Genomic DNA, 23,325 nt, shown 5'->3' on the forward strand with positions numbered 1-23,325 from the left:
CAGTGAGATTTTAGAAATTTGTTAACACAAAAGACTGATGACCTGGTTCATCACTCTAGCTTCCAATACTGTTACAACCATTGGCTTTTTTCTGCTGTTTTTAGGCATTTATTTGTTTTATTTGGAATATTGTGCAAAAGTCTTAAACCACCCCTAATTTCTTACCCTTTTGCTTCAATGAGTGAGTGTCTCATAATTTTTTAAAGTGGTCTTTAGCAACAGATCTCCAGATTCTCTTTCAGTTTTTCACTGGAAATTGGCTGCTTTTCCACTTATTTTTAGCCCAGTCCTTGAACCCAACCATTTTTAATGGGATATGCTTTTGTTTGTTAAGTCACTTCACACTGACCTATGAATAATCATCACTTGCCTCAGTATTACTGAAGCAGTGTAAGATTATGTTGGCAGAGAACAGAACAAAAGTCAGCCAACATCCAAAGAACAGCTTTGAATATCCTTCAAAAAAAACCTGGAGAAGTATTCCTGAAAACTACTTAAAGAAATGACAAAAAAAGCTGACTAAGATTTCAGATGAGTTGAAGAATAAAGGTGATCATACCAAATTGCTGAACCCATTTCACCAATTTCCTAGCAAAATATAAAGAAATAAGTACCATAGCTGGAGATTTTTGCAGTTTGACACCAAAATTTCCCCGAGGAGATGAATAAATTATTACTTCTTATTAATATTATTTTTATATAAACACAGTTGAAAGCCTTTTTGGAAATGTTTGGCTTTATTTTTATTTTCTTTACTGCAAGGATTGAACCTGTACATATGGCTGGACACAGAGAAGTGGAAAAAAAAAAAATCAAAGGCAACAATGACTTCTTGGCATAACTGTGAAAAAAGTCCAACATAACACGGATACCTTTGGGATAAGGAATAAAGTCTTTCTATTATTCAGCTAACGCATTATGTCAGTGTGGAAACTGCCAAACACAAACAAATGTTCAGAGTAATCAAAGGTAATGACTTCTCATCGAGAGAAGAATGAACACGTAATTACGACGATATGTCACGTAACTGTTTAAAGCACTTTTTTCAAAATGCTCTTGCATATGGTGAAATGATAGTAATCACATTGAACACCGTGTGCCGGGCGACAGTCTGAACACTTGAAACGGTTTCATACACAAAGAATCCCCAAAAAAGAAAAAAATGGTTCACTGACAAACATCTTATTCAGCACAAGCTGTTGTGACAGAAGACAGGAAGAAGGACAATTTAGGTGTGTTGTGTTTTATCCTTGGTGACTTAAGGATCGAAAATTATTCAGCTGGAATGATAAATTACAAAGCAAACTAGTTCCCTTTGACTGTGTTTTGCTATCCCTGAGAACCTTATTCATAATGAAAGAAACCAAAGTCTTGAATAATAAAACACAAGTTCAGCTACAGATAAGACTTTAAATATTTATAGAGGCTGAAGCAAGGGAGCTAGAAAAAAAGAAAAACAAAATTATGGAAGAAAGAAAAAAAAAAGTATCACAGAAGGTAATGACTCTGGCCCCCGAACTGATGGTGTTATGCTGCGAGAACTGGAAGAGGCTCTGGAGACTTAACAGTTAATTATTCCTTGGGCGTCTCGTGAAGTCATCCGTTTTAAATATGAAGGAAAGCATGGGAGAGCACTATCCAAGCTGACTGAAGCCGAACCATTCCAGGCCGAGGCGCTTCAGGTAGACGCGCACTCAGAAGAAGGGAAACGGGAAAGATTTCGGAAAGCCGTCTTTTGCGCTAGACTCCTCTGCGAGTTTCAGTTAAACAGGAAGTAGCAGAAACACCAGTGATGAAACAGATTGGTTACAGACAAACGCACACAAAAAAACTGAATGCCCAAAGTGTAAATCAGAGGTCTGAGATATTCCAGTAGAGTGTGAATACAGAGGGGATTTGTGGGATATTGAGCGGAATCTGTGATTACTTCAGTGGACGGAGGTAAGACTCATGTTTTGGATGTTTGTTGATCACATAGACTATTCAGACACCAGATGTGAGCATCTCCCATGCTTCTGTCAATGAACTCTCCCATTATTAACAATTAATGAAGGAGCAAGAGGTAAAGTCACTCCAGCTGTGAATGATAAGATTAATAATAAGATTTGGAAAAGTATGAACTGTGAAACTCTGAAGGGCAGCTTGCAGTAATATTTGGCATTTCATGTTCTGTTGTGTTCCCTCCCCCCCACCCTCATTCTCCTTTACTTGGTCATTTCATGAGAGAGTTACAAGGGCACCAGGCCTCTGAATCTCTTCCACTTATTATATTTCTGCAATTCCAGACATTTTATATTTTTACATCTGTAAGGCCACAGTTTGGGGGCAAACAAAAACTCCTTTCTAAAAGCAAAAATCAATCATGATAGTGCACACCCACACAGAATACTGATCCTTTAGCTGTGATTTCACCAATTTAACAAACCTACACTACTCACTGGAGCACCTCACATTTCACTGTACAAGCTTTAGGTTCTTTTCTTTTTTTTTTTAGTGGTGGTGTTAAAATGCCGTTACTTTCCAAATGATGTGAAAAAATAATCAATATTTCAAATTGTTCTGCAGACGTGAAGGTTCTGTACAACAACAAGAACAAGAAGAACAAAAAAAAAAAAAAAAAAAAAGCTAAAAAACCCCCAAATCACTGAAACCAAAAGGTGTATGTCAATAATCAGCATTTGTCTCTTTTAGAGACAGAACAGGGTTGATGGGGCTGGATTAGGACCCATTGGGACAGTGCAACCTCCACCGTTAGATACTGATGCCCACCACCGGTCCACCACCATGGTGGTCTGACAGTCACACAAACCCCTGCAGAGCTAAGCATGGGGCAGTATTGCATAGATACAGTATAGGGTGTAGCTTTTCACATATTCAGTCACAGTGGTTGGGCAAAAACAAGAAAACCTTTTCTTTTTTTCCTCGTCTGTGTATTTTCTTCCCATCAGAACATCCGTGAAAAACACGAGTCTCAAGTGGTTGGTCTGACAGCAAGTACTCTGGTATTATTACAAACGGAGTCACCACGGTATAAAAAAATAGCCTTTCGCTGAGGTTGTCGAGTCTCCCCCGTCAGTGCTGAAAGGGCCCTTTGCCAGGCTCAAGGGTCACAGTGCATTGCCCCCCCACCCCACGCCGCCCCCCCACTCCCCGCATGCTTCTCTCAGAGCTCCTCCTTCCGCTTGACAACCTTCTCCTGGTCGCGTCCTCTTAAGCTGCGCATGAAACCCGTGAAGCCTGCCTCCTGTGAAGACAAGGAAAGTAACAATCACCACAGCATATTTCTCAACTTGAAGCAAGTTCTCAGGCAGTCCTGTGGATAAACCTCATCTTCACCTGATGGTGCTGAGGGGGAGGACAAAATGTAAATACCGCCACTGTGCTTGAGGTCAGGCTGCACAGTGTTTTCTGCTGCTGCCCGCAGATAATTCTCCACGTACGGTTGAGTTGAGCTGGACTGAGCTCTGAACCATTTGATGCTATAAATAATTCAGTTGACACATGATTTCAGGCCAAGAATGGCAGTCTGTCCACAGGCAGGGGGAGGGAGGCAAGGTGTGGAAAAAGTAAAGCCAACCCACCCCCCCGTCACTGAACAACATCTCGGAGGTCGTTTCTGAGTTTCTGACACAGGGAGAAGAACTGCAACAGCTGGAGTGAAGAAATAACAGCATTAATGATGCATCTTTTTCTCCTCTACTTTCAATCCTGTTCTAATTTCTGAACCAGCTGAACTATCTAAATCACGCATCTCAAACACAAGGCCTGAGGGTCAGAATCGACTCGGCAGACTCCAATCCAGCCGACCAGACGTCTGTGAGAAATGCAAAGTGAGCGAGTGAACAGATTTTTATTTCAAGATTAACAGCTTTTCCTATTGATACCCCCATCCCTTCTTTACATACTACACCAAAGTAATTAAGTAGTGGATAAACAATTCAATGACCATCTGCTATAGAAATGTCAGTTTTTAGACAGCGAGTCCAAAAGAAAAAAAAAATGGATATTTTCTATAAATTGTACTTTGACCTTATCTCCAGTTTTATGCATTTATCATGTAAATATGTTATTATCTAGTGTCACTGTTCCAGCTTGCTTAACATTAACGTGGGCTGCATGTGGTCCACAATGTAAAATTCGACATCCCTGATCTAAACGCAGTCTCAGAAATAGTTTGTGATCTGAGATTTTCTATATTTCTGCACACATGTGAACCTAATACATAACCTCAGTAAACACATCACTTTGAGAAGGAGATAAACAGAATCTAAGTTGGTCACTTAAGTTAAAATGTTAGATTTGGTCATTTACATATTGAGAATAATCATCTAATATTAAATGTATGTGACCTCTAGGATTAATCTGAATGGGATATTCGGGTGTTTTCTATCGATGGGATGACGAGGATTACAAATCAACCATGACTGAGATTTGAGTCGGGTGTGTTTTTATTTAAAGAGCGCTCGTTATGACACGTTTGAGGACACAAATCAAGAATAAAGGAGATTTCTGAAGACCTCAGAAAGCAGTTGTTAATACGCGTGATGGTGGAAAAGATTACAGAACCATCTCTAAAGAGTTACGGCACACAACAAAATTGTTGCCCTTCTTTTAAGAACAGTAGGGCAATAAATAAGAGTAAAAGTAAGGTGTGAGACAGGGAACAGCTTTTCTAACATTTGCTAATGTTAATCCTCCTGAATCCACTATGGAGGGATTCAGCATGAGAACTCGATCCCAACTGCAAACACTGTGGGGATGGGAACATTATGGATCGGCCTGTTTAGCCGCATCTGGGCCAGGACAGCTTATCATCATTGATGGAGCAATCGATTCTGAAAATTATCAGCAGATTCTAAGGAGAAACGTCAGGACGTGCGACACGCACACTGATAGCATCTTGGGATGACGAAGCCAAAGTCCTGACTCAGGCCAACAGAAATGCTGAGGGATCCGAGGCACGTAGCTCATCCAACAGTTTAATGCATTCTGCATGAAAGAATAAATTCCTTCAAGATGGTGTGCAGGACAGATGGACGGTAATCATCTGCTGTTGTAACAAATGCTTCTCATCTATCTCTCAGGACATCTGTGGAATATGATATTTTAGCACATATTAAAAAACAAAGTTCACAACCTTCCCCATCCAACTGTAATCCACACAATTGTTGGCGGTTATTGGTTTCTCTGATAATTGGGTACTTTTTCCCCCCCTATGCAGATCATCACTGAACGTTCATTCACTGCAACATCATAAACCGCCTCCAATCACTTACCCCTCGATCTCCATTGTACTTCTCCACAAACTTGCCATAGTTGTAGTAGTTGAATGTTGGGTAGCCCTCCACCCCTTCCTGCTTGCAAAGCTCGTGGTTCTGTCCTTTAGTGCAGTCCACAGCTGCGTACACGATCTGAAACAGGCAATTGCGCATTCACTTTCAGTGCGCATAATAAAACATGCTTTAAATTCACAAGATTTTAAAGGCGCTTGGCACCCTGCCGTATTCAGATGAGGCGCTTGGGACTGTGCCTTAATTAGATGAGTGTGTAAATAATCTGAAAATATTATTTTTTTGTCGTAAAAAGTTTTCTCCAACTAACAGACCCATTTCACAGCACCCATTCTGACATAAAATAGCAAGGAAACACAGACGTGACCAATCACATTAACTGAGGCTCCGTGCTTATATACAACGGAGGCTTCATTAATTTGATTTGGCTCAATCGTGGCTCAAGAGTTGGGAGTTCGCCTTGTAATCGGAAGGTTGCCGGTTCGAGCCCCGGCTTGGACAGTCTCGGTCGTTGTGTCCTTGGGCAAGACACTTCACCCGTTGCCTACTGGTGGTGGTCAGAGGGCCCGGTGGCGCCAGTGTCCGGCAGCCTCGCCTCTGTCAGTGCGCCCCAGGGTGGCTGTGGCTACAATGTAGCTTGCCATCACCAGTGTGTGAATGGGTGGATGACTGGATATGTAAAGCGCTTTGGGGTCCTTAGGGACTAGTAAAGCGCTATATAAATACAGGCCATTTACCATTTTGATTTGTAACACCTGATTCTTCTTTCTATTTTCTGTCAAACGGCTGCTGTGTAATAAGCTTGTTAAATAAACTTCCTACCGAGACATAATTAGTACATAAGAATACATAACCTTCTCAGAAAATCTCCTTTTGAGCTACATTCGAGGAAACTTTACTGTAGTATGAATTTCAAAAACTGCAGTCATTATCTTTAATAGTTAATAGGTTTAACGCAGACATTCATTAAACAGTCAAGGTAGTTTATGTGTTACTTCTATTATTCCTGGTGCATTCTTCCCATTTATTGTTATTTTATTATCACTATGACAATTATTTGAATTCGCACGATGCATTTCCATTTTATGGCCAGTTAGCTTTTGTTTCAGTGGATCTTAAGAACTCGGTATATTTTCAGATGAAACAAACTTTATCACAAGTCTGTACATTGCTACTATTAAAAAGGTGAAGAATATTACAGGAATGCAAATGAGGACACAGCTACAGCACTACTGTGCCAACTCTCATTTCTTTGTATTTGCTAGGAAAATAAGGAAACAGGTGAAGCAATTTATTGAGACGTGTGTAAACATAAACAGATTGAAGAAAAACTGATTCTGTACAGTTCTAATGAGCTTGACGGTCAGTATTTGATATGCTCCCCTTTATTCTTCAACACAGCATATTGATAATAATTTGAACCAATAATTTCAAATTTGATTTATCACTCCATAAGATGTGTTACTTCTGATTTTCAGTCCAGTTCTCGTGTAATTTGCCACGCCTCAACCTTTTCTCCCCATTTCCCTTTCTTATAAATGGCTTCTTGAGAGCTAAACTTCCACTGAGACCATTTCTGACAAGGGTTCAAGTGAGCAGTGGATGCATCTCTCAAGTCCCGTGTCAGGTCTTTGCTGGATTTCCCCCCCTGCCAGCCATCCAGCTATCCACACATCTTACTCAGGGGTGTGGGTGAGCTGGAACCTACCCCAGCTGTCAAAGGGCGACAGATCACCCATCTATCGTAGGGCTAACAGAAAGAAATACCAATATGTCTTTGGACTGGGAGGAAAGTTTACCTGGAGAAAACCCATACCAGCATGGGGAGAACATGTAAACTTCACACAGAAAGGCCCCAGCCAACCACTTCACTTCATGACGGCTTTGTCAGTTTTCTTAAGGACACACTGCACAACATGCTGAAATACACCAGATTTTTACCTGATAGCCTTTTGAGATTCCCCTTGTTGAAAATACTATTTTATGTCTATCAAACTGTGTTATCTTTGGCATTCTTCTTAGTTTCAGCTAAAGAAATAGAAACAAAATTACCACAGGCTGATAGTAACAGAGTGCCAAAAGATACAATGTATGTAAAACATTGTATAAGGTGTAATGTACAGATGTAATGTAGACAAACACTGGTTAGGTTCATTTTTGTGTTTCATTGATTCATAGGTCAGATTTAAGAAAAACAATCCTCTGAAAATGGTCAAGTTCAAGAACTCGTCTGAAAATAAGTGAAAAAGCAGCCAATGTCTAAATAAAAACTTTGAAAGACCTACTGCTCAAGACTACTTTAAAAATATCAAGACGGTCTGGCTGCTTGGAAGCAAAATACAAAGAAATGAGGGACGGATTAAGACTTTTACACAACATTATATTTTGAGGTGCTTGGGACATGCACAAGACTCAACACGGTCCCCATTTCTTAAATTATGACCACTAAATGATGGTTTCAAGCTATAACTACAGATAAGTTTGGCAAAGGCATGGCATAATGTAAAATGTAATGTAATGTAAGAGTCGTGCCATTATCTGTGAAAATGCTTAGCATTAGCATGCTAAGCTAATTAGCATGGCAATAGTTCAGTACCTGCCAAAAACACATTTTGTGATCTTTCTTTTTTTTTCAGCTCATCCTTGAGTTGACATTGACAAGATCATCATATTCACAAGAAGGGAAGGGCCATGAGGGTCCTGACCTTTAAGCACAATAATGTATCACATTCATGGTGATGGCTGGCTGGCTGGCTGGATTGGGGGGGGGGGCATTGAGAAAACATAATGCCTTAGGCTACAGCTGTCACCGGGATGGAGGCATAAAAGTGACTTACGCATTGGTCTGTTTATGTGGGTGGTGCAAAAAAAAAAAAAAAAGCCCCCCAACAACAATCAGCGAGCATAAAAACAACAAGCGAGATTTATGTTGCGTGGCTGTTGCATCGATTAGTGACAAGCTGTCCCAATGAGGCGTAAATGCTGCCTCACTGATACATGGCTCACTTAGCATGTCCTTTTGGACAGCAGAAATGTCACCCTCTCTCAGGGTGCTGAGTGCTCCACATTGAACTTGTCACCATCAAATAATCGCTCGCTGTCTATCTGTCTGCCCGAGCCAAACGTGGAAATGACAGACATGCTGCGGAAGGAGAAATATTTGACACTTATGCCGCACCGCAAACGACTCGAAAACTTTCTTGTCCTAATTACAAGACACATGCACCTTGTTTTGTATGCAAATATAAATACTCAAGTGACAGAAAATCTGCATAATTGCCAACAAATCGCTAAAATGGGTACAATGCAGCAGAATGTCGACTTCATCTGCATCACCAGAATAGACACGGGCAAACAAAAAAGCGAAGATAGGGAGCAAATGGAGCGCATATGAGACAAGAGAGAGCCTATAAAGGGATATTCTTCTCTGGTCTGTTAATCAAGTGTATTAAGCTGTTCTTCACTGTGCTCCCACAACAAGAGTATTTCATGGACTTGCAAGCTGTGCATATTCAGCAAGAGTGAGGTGCATCACCTTTGGAAAGGCACAATAGTCAACAGAAATTAAGGTGAAACCACCAAAAATTACCCTCTTCTTTGTATACCTGGGCAATTTACCACAAGATCTTGAGCACTACGTGTTTTTCTTTTTTTAATTGTGAAATCTTTAACCACCTTTAAGTTAGGGCAATTTGAGATACATAGAGTGTGCTTTAAGCAGCAGCAGCATTAGAGATGGCACTGTAGCTGCAATGAGGGGTATAATGTAACTACAGGCTCCCTCCAAATGCTCATCCCTGTGCAATCAATCAGAGTTGCCGTGAATTGACAGGAGAAAATGAAGTCGTAGAGCTGTTGTTCTTCAAAAGGTCCTCAGCCAATTCCGTTATTGATTCATCTTCAAGTGACAGAGGACCCCACATCATATTATTGGCTGGATAGTGAAATTTTAGGGGGCAGCATATTACCATTTGGCCTAGTATCTCTACCAGCGTCAAACCGAGGAACAAAGAGGTACAGCTACACTCAGAGCTACCTCTGTTCTAACAACAAAGTACCTGTGCTTGTAATATCTAACATGGATCTGCATACGCTGGACTGAAACCACCTCAAGGAATACATTAGCTCATATTAAAGAGTGACACAGCACTGAAGGGGTTACTGTAACACACCACGTCTTTGATTTATTGTAGCTGCAACACAAGCATCAACTGAGTAATGGGGACTGGCAATAGCACTTTTATTTACATTGTACATTTTATTACACGTAAACTCAGTATGATTAAGATAAAATATAAAAACATAAACACCTATAAAAGGTCTTCTCTGCCTTATGGTAATAAAAAACAAATTTTACAAAGAACTAATATACAAGTTACTACAGCTGTGCACACACTGGAGGTGATTTGCAGTGACGTGGCAGCTACAGACCACAGACTGTATGACTTCAATGAGGAGTGACTGAAGGGACTACCAATGAGAGTGAAGAATATTGTTCATTGACATATGAACGTTCAAAATACATGAAAAGCTGAAAGGTGTGTTGGGTTAACTAAATATTGTGTAAAGTACAAATCACAGTGATTCAGTGGTCATTAAAATGTGCTTGGAATTTGCAAACCATCACATAAATCCTGACACATTGCTCTCCCCTACATAAGCTGACTTAAATGGTAAATGGCCTGCATTTGTATAGCGCTTTTCTAGTCCATAGGACCCCAAAGCGCTTTACACTACATTCAGTCATCCACCCATTCACACACACATTCACACACAATTGGTTAAAGGTATCTCTATGGAAGCCAATTTCGACTTATTAACTCGAAATTTCAAGTTAGCGCTGCCAATCTGTAATCTACGGGAATGACGTCATTTCCTTGTTACCCGGAAGCTGAAGCCCTCAGCTACAAATGCTACAGCTAAGCTACCAGTATTACATCCAGTCATGAATGCACAAATTGCTGATTATTTTCAGCGTGACTTCACAAATGATGAAATCCTTGTGTTATTAGCTAAATCAATCACATATCAGCAAATGTACTCTCGAAAGCGCCAATTTCTTGCGATCTGGTTTTGAGTGTGCATTCTCCTGCGCCATATCCTTCCGGATAATAAGAAATTTCGAGTTATTGATACTTTTTTTTAGTGATGGAAACAGGCTTTCATAGGTATCAGTATCAGCAATTCTCCTGTATTTACTTCTGACTGGGTTATAGACTAATAATAAGCAGGAAACTAGTGAATTAACATAGCAAGAGAACAAGGCATTGAACTTAACAAAGTGTTCAAAAGATGAAACAAATTTCCTGCAGATAAATACAGAAAAACACAAAAGCCAAACTCATTCCCCGTTGTTGCTCGAGCATTGCATCACATCTCCACACATTACCACCACCTGTTGGTGACTGAAAGAGGTTGACATCATTGGTAGTTTGTGTAGATTGGAGCATATACAGCTCCTCATTGATGTGCGCAGAACCCCTAACAGGGAGCCATGCATACAAAAACAACTGCAAAGCGCCAGCAGAGGTCAAAAGCTCCACGGGGAAATCTTGATTTCTGCAGCGCTGTGGTCAAGACGAACCAGTGTGCTTCTCTATGATTTTACCAGTACAGTAGCAGCCACAGGGTAGGTTATATTAAGCAAATCCTTAAATTCCCTAATGAAACTGTGTTCTCATCGCAGTGCTGTTCCAGCCCATGTGCACCTTTAACGCTGGTATTGATTGGAATTTGGAGAAAAGACAGAACAGCATGGAACAAACCCTGTACACGGCTCCCATGCTGATATACAGCAGAATGTGGAGTTTTAATTGTTTGTGTCTTCAAAGCTTGCAGCTAAGCCCGTGTTAGTCTTTGGTAAATGAGGCAAGGGCAGTTAATAGACTGTGATCAACACCGGTCTGGCATAATACACTGGGGCTTGTCTTGATAAACAGAGAGAACTGCCAAGTAAACACAAGTACCCACTATGCAGATTTAGTCCTGTTCAAACAAAACTTCAAATCTCCTCTGGCCACTGGGGGAACGACAAGAGGGAAATACATCTTAAAACTGTGCATCTGTGTGACTTCCACACGAATGCAGGTCCCCTGATTATGCAGCTTGTGCTACTTTCATCATAACCTCGAAACTCAAGGTATGGTTTAAAGCAACTTAAAGTGGATTTGTTATGTTCATATCCTGCTTTGCTAAATCAGTCTTCCAATGGACCTGAGTGCAGCTCCAACTGTCTCAATAATGACACTTCAGTCTCTCTTCTTTTAAGGCAACCCTCTTTGTTCTAAATGATGCCCCAAGAAAGTCTGAACTGCAGGTTGGTGTGGCCTGCTCAGCTCCCAGAGATGACAGAATTAAGTCCATCTCTGCCAATGAGACCCAAGAAGCACATACTGTCTCGCTCCACCACATTACACAAGTGCTCGATTGGATTGGGATCTGGTGACTGTGGAAGCCATTTCAGGACAGTGAATTCATTGTCATGGTCAAGAAACCAGTTTGAAATGCTCTGAGCTTTGACATGATGCCTTTTTTTTCCTCCCTCTATTTTTCCAATCTTCTGTTGTCAAATTTTAGTGAGCCTGTGCAATCTTTAGCCTCAGTTTGCTGATCTTAGCTAACAGGAGTGGAACTTGGTGTTGTAGGCCATCTACTTTGAACTTTAACAAGGTTAGAACCAGCCTATCTTGTGCATAACTTGATTGTAATGAGTAGTTATTCGAATTTCTATTGCCTTCACCTCAGCTTGATGAAGTCTGGCTATTCTTCTCCGCCCTCTGGAATCAACAACATTCCAGCACATTCCAAAGGTGCTCTATTGGAAGATTGGATCTGGTGACTGTGGAGGCCATTTGACGACAACGAACTCAATGTCAGTTCGCAAAACCAGTTTGAGATGACTTGAGCTTTATAACATGGAGCATTGTCCTGCTGGAAGCAGCAATCAGGAGATGGTTTCACTGTGGTCATAGGGGATGGACATGGTCAGAGACAGTGGTAAATTCATATTCAGGGTCCCCAAATGGACAAGAAGCTATCCACCACACTGTTACATCGTTGCACCACCAGCAGCAGCCTGAACTGTTGATGCAAGGCAAAGAGGACTGATGCTTTCAAATTCAAACCATCTGAATGGTGCAGCAGAAACAGACTCATCACACCAAACAACTTTTATCCAGTCTTCTACTGCCGAATTGTAGCCTTTGTTTCCTGTTTTTAGCGGACAGTGGTACTTTGTGTGGTCTTCTGCTGCTCTAGCCTACAAAAAACTTTGGCCTTGGTCTCAACAAGACGTTTTTTAAGTTACTGTGTTGGTGCCACACATGGTGGGTCATGTTCAGAGTTATTTAAATCACCTTTCTGTGGAGATTCTGATTTGAACTTCAGCAGGTTGTTGTGTCTCCATGTCTTTAGAGATTTACATTAACAAGCAGTTTAACAGGTCAGTCTAGTGAGGTGGCTGGTGAGTGTATATGACAGAAAATAAGAAAAAGCGTGAAGGATCTGCTTTAAGGTTGTGGTCCCAAATACTGAGTCTCATAGTACATTTCTGGCTGTTGCGAAAGTCTTGCTTAAAAGATAAAGTAAATATTGTAGTATGTGGTCAGGTTATCAATGTTGTGTGTTTCTTGATGGAAAATGTAAGAATCGTTGTTACCTTACAAGATAAAAGCTTACAAGGTGCAAACAAAAAGTTACTGGAATTGAAAAGTAAATGCAAGAGTCTTAAAGTGAGGGATCTGAAAACAGCAGCAGACCTCGAAGCAGTTGGGCTAAAGAAGCAGAAAACCTTCTGCATGTAATCTGCCAAGCAACTGCAGATGTAAATGAGCTTCTAGCTAACTCTGATACAATGCATCAAATGGTAACATTTATGTTATTATACATGATCCTTTTTTCAAAAAAAATAAACTCAATCACTAAAAGCAGCGGAAGTGCAAGAAAAGATTAATTTAAACAGATTTATGGCTAAATTTAAATATACATTTTTAAGGGTTAAATCCATCAACTTTTAAAACCACACAAACCTCTTTTTAAATATTCAGCTCTATTATTTTGGCTTGTCGGGCATTGACCATTCGATCTGACTGAAATTATGGTTATTTATAAATGCACAGATCTACTTCAGTATTTAGAAATGAAGGAAGCGAGTGTGAGTTTCTGCAGAAATGAATAAATGAAATGATGTGTTACAGTTGCAGCTGATATCCAAATTTCCCAAGGAAAAAAAAAAAAAAAAAAGGTTTAAAGCATTTTCATTTTCATCTGTTGAAGATTAATGTTATTGAGAAATGTTACAAAGAATTGCCTCAGAAAAATAGATGGCTAAGTTGCTGAGGACACCATCTGACATTGATTTAGAAAAATTCCAAACAACTGAGACAGCAACACGGTCCGAGAAATACTGGAACAACAGCTATTCAGCATTAAGCATTTTGATGAGACTTCACAAATGATAAGGCAGCAATTAGATGGGTTTTTTTTGTCACTTCAATCTGATACTTTAGCTTCGAGCGCTGCCTGACACGTGTCCAAAATTCCTGCATGTTTGAAAGGGAGAGAGAGCAAGAGAGTGAGTCACACAGTTGTGGTTTAAGAGGTTTGGAAATAAGCCCTGCAGTCAGAGGGTATTAACAGAAATGAGCAAGAGTGGGAGGGTGTCAGGACATGAGTCCCTGAGGGTAAGTAACGAGAGGGAGTGGGGATGATGGAGGATGAGCGTGAGTGTGTCCTGTTGCCACTACATGAACCTCCATTAACCTCCAAACCCCAAGCCTGCAGAAAATTTGATGCAACAGTGTGGTGCTTCATCTAAATGGTCAAACTGGAGTGGACTGGAGTGGAGTGGAGACACTGAACCCTAAGTTACAGCTCCTCTGCTACTGTTCTGAGTGCGCTTGTCAAACACTATGTAAAAACCAACTAAGGTCAAAAGCCTTCTATAGGTGGAAGCCAATTACCAGTTATTCCTGTGTGAGACATGAAAACAATTATTAGGAATGGGGCGAGAGGACTTTCAGCGCTTTGGGGTCCTTAGGGACTAGTAAAAGCGCTATTCAAATACAGGCCATTTACCATTTTAAAGATGTGAATTCTCAAGTTAACGACAATCGAAAGACTTTCTGATAACTTTGCATCAAATATGCAAATGCATTTACTCTGCAAATGCTCGTTCTTTTGTTTTTATAACTAACACCTTTCAAGCTGTAAGAAAATACAAAAAAAGCATCTGTGAAGACTACAGAGGATAAATTAATGTGAATCATGATGATGTCTGAACATTTCAAACATATTCAGATCTTTAAAGTGCAACTTATGTGGTCCACTTTGGAAAAGAATTCCCAAAATGTGACATATTCCCCCCTCCCCTCCCGATAATACTTAACAGACACTTTAGTAGGCACACCATTCTAGAGCCAGGTGGGATCAGGTTTCATTATCATGTTCAAGTAACTGATTTCAGATGATTTGAGATTTCAGAAAATGCGTGCACTGCGCACATAGACAGATAGATATGATCAGCAACAACACTCAGGCAGGCTGTGGCATTTGAACAAAGCTCAGCTGGTACTATGTGGCCAAAGGTTTGCAAGGAAAATATCCCATCTGCTTCAAGGTTCAACCAGCTTATCTGACACCAACAACGAGGCCACATTCAGAGTCACCTAAATAACCCTCTTTCTCCTCTCTGACGCTTGTTTTACATTTGGTGATTAAATATTTGCATTAATGAGCAGCTGAGCAGGTGTACCTAATGAAGTGGCTGGTGAGTGGATATATTGTGTATGTCCAGGGAACGCTTAACACAAACACAATAAATGAAAGAAAGAAAGAAATCATTTCTAACCTAAAGATGGAAAATACAAGCAAACAAACAAGATCTTAATAATTTCACAGTGATAAGCTTTGAGCCTGAGTGTAACTGAATAGAACCTGGAAGAAATTAGATCTAGTAATGAATACAGCCTGTCACGAAAGACTGTAATAAAGCAGACACACAGGATTACGGCCTGTCAAGACCACGGTGGAAATACGTTATGTCATTTGTAATATTTTGTTTCTGCAACATCAGGTCCCTTGTTGGTCTAAATCTGCGTCTTTTGTTCCATTACTTTTAAAATAACTATTTTATTTGTTGTGAAAGACACGATACAGCAAAACAAGATAAAAAAGCAGCTAGAATTTGTTTTATTTGTCTTTTTTAACTTTAGCCTGAACACTGCGCGGAAAGGTTTCAAATCAATATTTATTCAAATCAATACCGATCTTCTAACTGTGAGCCGATTACCTAAAACCGTGATGTTTACTGTAAGCACAGCTCCAGTTAGAGGCATCTTTGCGCCGCCATCAGAGCCAGTAATCACATATCTAAGTGAGTATGTGAAAAAGCAACACGAACCTTGCGATCCTCTTTGAAGAGCTCTGCTGCGGTGGTGAAGTGGGGGACAGCGTTTTTACAGTGTGGACACCCTGGAAAAGAACAAGCAGATGGGCTGTTATCACAACTATATCTATTATCATCATACATTTGCACCGCAAAACCGAGCTTCATGCCCTAAACGGAGAATTATACCGAAAGACGACACAGAACACATGCAAGTATATACTGCCGGTTACTAACAAGGTCACTTTTATATTATGAGAGACTGTAGATCTATTTATTGGCATCATAAACGCTACCTCCCCGACTCTGTACTCCAACAGCACTCCATATACAGTATGCCAATACCTACAGAGCACATTTATAGACAGCTCTTTTGTTTTCTGTAGGTGGAGGCAGGATGATTAACTGTCCACAGAGCTGACCAGGAGGAGGAAGCCTTTCCAACTCTAGCTGCAGTGCATTAATAAAAGAGTGATGACTTTTTGTACTGGGAGACTGTTTGCTGTTCTGACAACTTTTCTTCTCAGTTTCTGCTGAAATGTGACGTTTTCTTAGACCTGCTCATTTGCTTTAATCTTTTGTTGATAATGTCAAGTATGCAGTCCTTCTTCTGTTAATTAAAAACAACCCTTTGCCCCTTTTGGAAATAAGAAAAGGCAAGGATACCCCTTGTGTTGACAAATAAATTGCCCATGAAGAAGAAAGCAGCTTGGCAGTGGGTGACTAGCAAGACACTTTCATGTGCCGAGTTAGGGTTAAAAGCTAATTAAACCCTGAAGCATAATGAACAATATGCTTAAAAGAATTTGTTACTTTTTGAAGGTCTACATAAGGCTGTGGCAGTTGTCCAATCGACTCTCCAGAGCAAATTCTGATGGTACGTTTGGGACATGAGTTGTCGGCCAACTGCGGATACAGTCCCTACACCCGGCTGAATGATCAGGAGATATTACGGTTAGCTAAACATCTGAGTCATCTAACTCAATAAATGGATTTTCAGTCACTGAAAAATGATGGGAGAACCTGCTTGAACATGCTTTCCCCCAAGGCCATGAATCTTTTGCTGCAACAGTTTTCTGGTTTCAGGCTTTTCATTACAAATATTTGCAAGGGGCTGCAGGGGATGTTTCTCCAATTTGGCCACAAAACTAGAGGCCAGAGAAGGATTTTAGGTAACAAGGCCCGATGGTGTTCCATTTCTTTTCAAAGGTGCTGGACAGGGATAAGATGCTCTTTTAGACAAAAGCAGCAAAGGCCTTTTTCCCCCATGGATGTCACTTGTGTTCAGGTCACAGACTGTATTTCAAAGATGGACGTAGGCGCCATTAGGAAAGCCCTTCTATTAAGGCGTGTAATTTACAAAATAAACATTTTTCTTAATAAATACAATTTCAAAGTAATGACTTAAATTCTAACTTTAAACTCACCCAAAACTATTTGAACTCATCAAATGAACCCGAGGCTCATTTTTCTACAGACTTCTCTATAACTCAGACTTCTTTTGTACCCATGCTTACGATTAGAAAAAATATACAGTACAATAATGTGCAAAAGTCTTGAGCTATCATTTTGTTTTTGTCTTTTGCTTTCAATGAACCAGACTCGCCGGCCGCTTTTTTCAGTCCAGTCAATTTCCACTTTCACAATGGCTTCACTTTTCAGAGCTAGAAGCCAAGTCCATCCTTTATATACAGTTTGATTATTGTCATAATGCAGAAGGAAATCTATCTGGCAAACTGACATCACAAGTGGGAAGAAGAAAATAAAATATCACTATAAGCTGCACTATTAAGATTTCTTTCACAGGCTGCAAGTGGACATATCTGACTACGTATGTCCACAGGCATCATAGACACAAACACACACACACACACACACACGCGCGCACGCACACATAACTCTCTCTCAATTCGATTATATGTCAACTGTGCAAGTACACATTTGCCAACCCTTTCAGAGCAGTCTCCCTAAGAGAGCATTCAGCACCGCTCACAACCCATTTCCTGCTGAATTACCCTTTTAGCTGCAACATTAAATGGCCTTTAAACCTGTAAATGTCCTGTCGCAATTTTGAAACTGGTGTATCAAAAATACAATCGTTGTCCGCGTCTTTCCCTCACAGAAGGAAACAGGAGGCTGATCAGGCAGCTCCCTGGTGCAGCTTAGAGACTGCCTTAAATTAGCAGTTAAACTGAAGAAAGGAACGGGGTTTTGCTCTGCATGGCAAGTACAGGAATTTTTCAGCCTTTATATTTTACTGTACCTTCGGTCATCAAAAAACAGGTAAAAAATGACTTTGAGTTGATAATGATTCCTGCAGTTCTCATTTCTTGACTGTACCTGCACATTTAAACTCCTCTTTCTCATAATTACCATCGCAGACAGAGTGAATCTGAGTGAAATCGAGGGTTGATGAATGCAAAGTAACCGCCCTGTGGATGTGCTGTAACAGCCTGGATTTGAATATCTCCCCTTAGTTCGATGAATCGTGGAAAGTACGGAAGGAAAAAAAAAAAAAAAAAAGAACATTAAACGCGCCAAAGTGTTATGTCTCAAACTGGCCGATCAACAGTATACAGCGGGCCAACAAATGGGTATTCAGTGAATCAGAAAATGCTTTAATTTAACACAGAACGCATGCGAAAGGAGACAAAGATGATGTTCCAGCATTAAATTTTAGTTTAGGGTTCAATTATGCAGATTTGAGGCTAAAGGATAATAGCCCAAGCCTCTGCTAAAATTATATCGATTGTTCTGTCTGAAGCGTTTCCAGCCTTGATGTTTTAGAAAGCAGCTGTATCTCATCAAATGCTCCATTAGCACAAGCTCCTTCACTAATAAGACACCAGCGAGCAAGGTGCAGATGGGGCGGACGAGTTGGGAGGGCGGCAGGTTGACGCGGCCTGATGTACATCTGGAGCATCTCTTTGTAGAGGGAAGCACCAAAGGGCCCAGAAGAGGAAGCAGCCTGACTGCTGTGCCCTGTCGCATGCTTTGAAGCCCTCATCAGAAACAAAGGGCAGAAAAAGGGCCAAAAAAACCTCCCTAACAGGGACAGAGGTGCATGTGTGAGTCTGTGTGTATTGATAATTAGCCTTCCTAATCTGTATTCCTCCTGTGTTTTGCATGAGGACACATATGAAGCGTGTCAAAAACAGAGATTTCTGCCTTTTCTTTCATGGAAGTCCAGTCACTAATCTGTTGTTTGTCTGTTTCTCAGGGCTGAAAATATAAAAAGGTGGAAAAGTGATTTGTTCATATTTCTTTTAGTAATATGACTCAGTCTCCCTGTGGCTTAGGTGTGGCTTTTTTATATACTGCCCAATGACGAGGTTTGGCAAGAAGCTCAGAGTTACGTATGCACGCTGGTTGAAGTCCAGGCTACGATCGCACAGAGTTCAAGAGGACGAAGCTGCGATCGCACGCGGCTGCGACAGCTTCACAGACGTTTGATATTTTCATCACAACAGCCCGAGCAGATGAAATACAAGAGCTTGCGAAAGCTGCCAGTTACAGATGAGGCTTTCAGCCATTCCAGATGTTTGTGTAAGAGCTTCCTTCTGATTTTAGTATTAAAGACACTTACAGGGAGCGTAGAACATGACCAGAGCGTGCTTTTTCTTCTTCAGAGCCTCTCGGAAATCCTCCGACCCAAGATGGCTGACGCTGGAGGGTTTCTCCTCCCAAGACTGCTCCGGTGGAGGAGGCGCCTGTGGACTGTGGGGGATGAAATAAAGTGAAAATATTACGTGCACTCCAGGGAAGGGGAAATTGCCTCAGATTTACTGTAGAAAAGGTAACATAAATACAGTTTCTACCAAGATTTTGTCTTTATTTTGTGGGCCAAGGAATAAATGAATAAAAGCTTACTATGTAACTACCGGTGATATAATGGAACTCACACTGAGTCACACTTTATGTCAGCCTGATATAAAATTATGTCTGCTGACCTGTGATTGCAGACTATGACTTTATGGAGCCTGCAGATGCCACAGCTGGACTGATGTCATTGCAAGTCCATTACTTTTTGACCCTTTCCAAAGATTATTCTCTCACAGTGGGAGGAAGTCTTGAAAAGCCGGTGCTACGGCCAATCAGTGCTTCACTTAACTGCTCAACTTTTGAAGCGATCAAGCTGTCGGTTAAGCGTCAGACTCACTTGTGCATGAACTCGATGATCTTGTCTTTGTTTCGCAGCTGTGGCAGCGTGTACTTCTCTTCACCTTTCTCGAAGTACTTAACCGTTGGGAAACCAGAGATCTTGAAGCGATCCGACACAGCCTTATGCACCGTGGCATCCACTGCTGCCAAAACACCCGGACTCTGCAGACGTTACAAAAGCAGACAGGGCACTGGTAAAATAAGATCTATAGACTAATCTCTTCAATTAGAGCATAAATGGTCACTCAGTCTAGCCTATCTGATGACACCAGCTACATTGGGAAAAAGATTACGCCATCTGTGTATAAAAAAAAAGCACTGCATTAGAAACATCAGTAACATTAGCAGAAAAACAAGGGGGGAAAAATAATGATACGCTGGGTCTAAAGAGCTCAGGGTGACAGTGGCTCCCGTCCATTCGAATTAGATAATGTGCAGGCTTTTCCCATTGACCTCCAGTGCTGGGCAGAAAGCCACAAGGACAAGGTCCAAGCGCCGGGCCGGGGGGACGTTCACGGGTGAGATAATTGCTACAGTCACCAGGCTACAGTTTTATAGGCCCTGCCCCTGGCTGGGGAGTGTTAGATTACCACTGAGGACAGAATGGGGGGAGAGGAGAGGTGAGTAACACGGCCCACTAATCAGAAACACATCAAAAGCTGGGCTGTTGGACAGGCTGACCAGCGTGTCAAGCTGCAACGGCCAAAAGCCTTAAAGCCAAAAAAGAGGGATTATTATGATCTGCTAATGACACATGACGGTGTGTGCTCAGTAGAGTCTGAGATATGAAGCACACAGGCCTGTAGATATGCATGCTGTAAACAAACAAAGAAAGGTTGAGAGACTTACATCTGCACCCTTGTTGAGTATTTCAGCAGCTTCATCGTACTCTGGCTTCATTTTCTTGCAGTGGCCACACCCTAAAGAGTTAAAAAATGCACATTAGAGGCTGACTGACGGAAGGATTAGACAGCAAATGGAGAAAAAGAAAAATCAACAAAATAACAACATCTGCTAGTGTTTCAGTTCAACCTAGCCCTGAATACGTTTTAAATAATCCCTCAGAAGCGGCTATTTAGATATAAGAATATCTGTATTTTACAGGAACATGTGCTCATTATAATCAAGATAAGGCACAGAGAACAACATTAACCTCCTAGGACCCGGCGCCCACATATGTGGACATCACATTTTGGGTTGTCTAGACCAAAATACTCAATTTTGCTCTCCAAGTGCCTGATATCCACCTACGAGGACATTATACTGCCTCTGTTTTATACAAATTTAAAACGAATATCCTCATATGTGGCTCTCATTTTTCTTAGAAACAAACATCGGGTAAAAAAAAAAAAAAAATCCGGTGATTCTTTGTTTTTACATTCATCAGGTCCCAATCAGCCCAAATATCAAAGAGAAATTAAAAATGCATGCCGTGGAAGAGTTCGGGTCTTAGGAGGTTAAAGGACAAAGTGTGCCATTTAAACATAACTCAAATCAGAACGAAAGGATTTGAAAATAATTTTAAAAATATTAATTAGTTAACATTGTTTTTACTTGACTGGCTACTGAAAAAAATGGCAACCTTGAGAGGCTGAGTACTTCAGAGGTAAAGATGGGAGCAATTCAAAAGCAATGTTTCACAAAGTGTGCAGATTTTATTGCCTACATCACCAAAATAAATAAATAAAAGATTGAAGGAATTTGGAAAGCTTAATAAGTATTGACTGAGACCTTTGGGCCCTCAGGCAGTGCATTAAACTGATATGGGCTCAGGACCATTTCTGGAAGCAAAGAGTACTACATATCAGCATCTGTGTCACTCCATTTAAAGACACAAACCGTCAGAGTAGCTCACCATCCATAATAGTACTGTATCCGAGATGCAGTACAGAAAAAGTGCCGCGCAATAAAATAAAAAAAGAAAACAAAAGATATCCTGTAGGGACGATGGCTTAACATTTTGTTTTCAAAACTAAAACAGCTGGTCTCCACACAGACCAAGCTTTCTCATTCCTATAGTGTTGCTAAAACAGCAGGTGATGCAACACAGTGGTAAACATACCCCTTTAAATGGTAAATGGCCTGTATTTATATAGCGCTTTTCTAGTCCCTAAGGACCCCAAAGCGCTTTACATATCCAGTCATCCACCCATTCACACACTGGTGATGGCAAGTTACATTGTAGCCACAGCCACCCTGGGGCGCACTGACAGAGGCGAGGCTGCCGGACACTGGCGCCACCGGGCCCTCTGACCACCACCAGTAGGCAACGGGTGAAGTGTCTTGCCCAAGGACACAACGACCGAGACTGTCCGAGCCGGGGCTCGAACCAGCAACCTTCCGATTACAAGGCGAACTCCCAACTCTTGAGCCACGATCGCCCCATACCTTTATTCCAATCATTATTGATGAATCTATGGCCAGCTAACAAAACCCAGCTCCTTCAACCAGTCAACTAAAACAGTCACATGAATGAGACAAGAACAAGAAATCATCTCTTAAATCTAATCAAAGCATACGCTTACATTTCTCAAGAAACACCTTCAACCCTAGAAGATTGGCTCTGAGCGCGTAATGCTCTGCAGAGATTGCAGAGCATTACGCGCTTAGAGCTGTCTGGGCGAATCAAGCAACCAACCCGTGTAATTCTCTGGTGTCTTGCTGCTTCACCCTGGTTTGCCAGAGGGTGCACGGCTAGCATGCTGAGGGTGAAACTGTAAGCGAGGCAGCAAGAGTATATCATGTTTGCAAGGAGAGTTAAGTCATATTTGATTGCTTACTACATGTTCCACTCTCAGGGATCTGTGCACAAGGTATAGTTTGAGTGTGTTTGTCTCCAAGTAGGAAAATTGTGGTTACATCCACACTGATGGGTTTTTATTGGGTCTTTTAAAAATGAAAACAAATTAAGTCAAGACAAATATTTTAACAGAGTCATAAATAATCTGTCTCTACTAAAACAACTTTCTCTACTGAAACTTTCCTCAGAGATTTTGCTCCATGTTGACATGACAGCATCACACAGCTGCTGCAGATTTGTCAGCTGCACATCCATGATGCAAATCTCCAGTTGCAACACATGCCAAAGGCGCTCGTTTAGATAGAGATCTGGTGACTGTGGAGGCTCACCGTTATGTTCAAGCAACACGTTTGAAATGGGGTTTGTCACATGGTGCGTTGTCATGGTGGAAGCGGGAAAGGGATGGACATGGTCAGCAAAGGCACTCAGACTGTGGTGTGACAAGAACGCTCAGTTGGTACTACGAGAATAAATTTTGCCAAGAAAATAAACCTCACACCCTGACACTGGACAAGCAGCCTAAACTATTGTTACAAGGCAGATCCATGCACTCATGTCGTTTGGTCATGTTCCAGCAGAAACCAGGACTCATCAAACCAGGTAATTGTTTGTTTCTGTTTTGGTGAGCCTGTGTGAACCGCAACTACAGTTTCCTGTTGACAGGAGTGGCCCTCGGTCTGGTCTTCTGC

At 41.2% G+C, this 23,325-nt stretch overlaps 1 protein-coding gene across 1 annotated transcript in view; it reads right to left on the bottom strand.

The window, feature by feature from the left end:
* Positions 1-2,198: 2,198 nt before the first annotated feature.
* Positions 2,199-23,325, bottom strand: part of pdia5 (protein disulfide isomerase family A, member 5) — a 73,696-nt gene continuing 52,569 nt past the window's right edge. Inside the window, exons 12-17 of the mRNA XM_082507376.1 lie at positions 20,686-20,756; positions 19,835-19,998; positions 19,262-19,392; positions 15,691-15,761; positions 5,277-5,411; positions 2,199-3,244 (exon numbers count right to left, since the gene is read on the bottom strand). Coding sequence (XP_082363502.1) covers positions 3,164-3,244; positions 5,277-5,411; positions 15,691-15,761; positions 19,262-19,392; positions 19,835-19,998; positions 20,686-20,756 — 653 coding nt within the window. The 3' untranslated portion in view covers positions 2,199-3,163. The remainder of the gene's footprint in view (positions 3,245-5,276; positions 5,412-15,690; positions 15,762-19,261; positions 19,393-19,834; positions 19,999-20,685; positions 20,757-23,325) is intronic.

Source organism: Aulonocara stuartgranti (assembly GCF_965226115.1).
Source record: "Aulonocara stuartgranti genome assembly, chromosome: 16".
NCBI classification, from domain to species: domain Eukaryota; kingdom Metazoa; phylum Chordata; class Actinopteri; order Cichliformes; family Cichlidae; genus Aulonocara; species Aulonocara stuartgranti.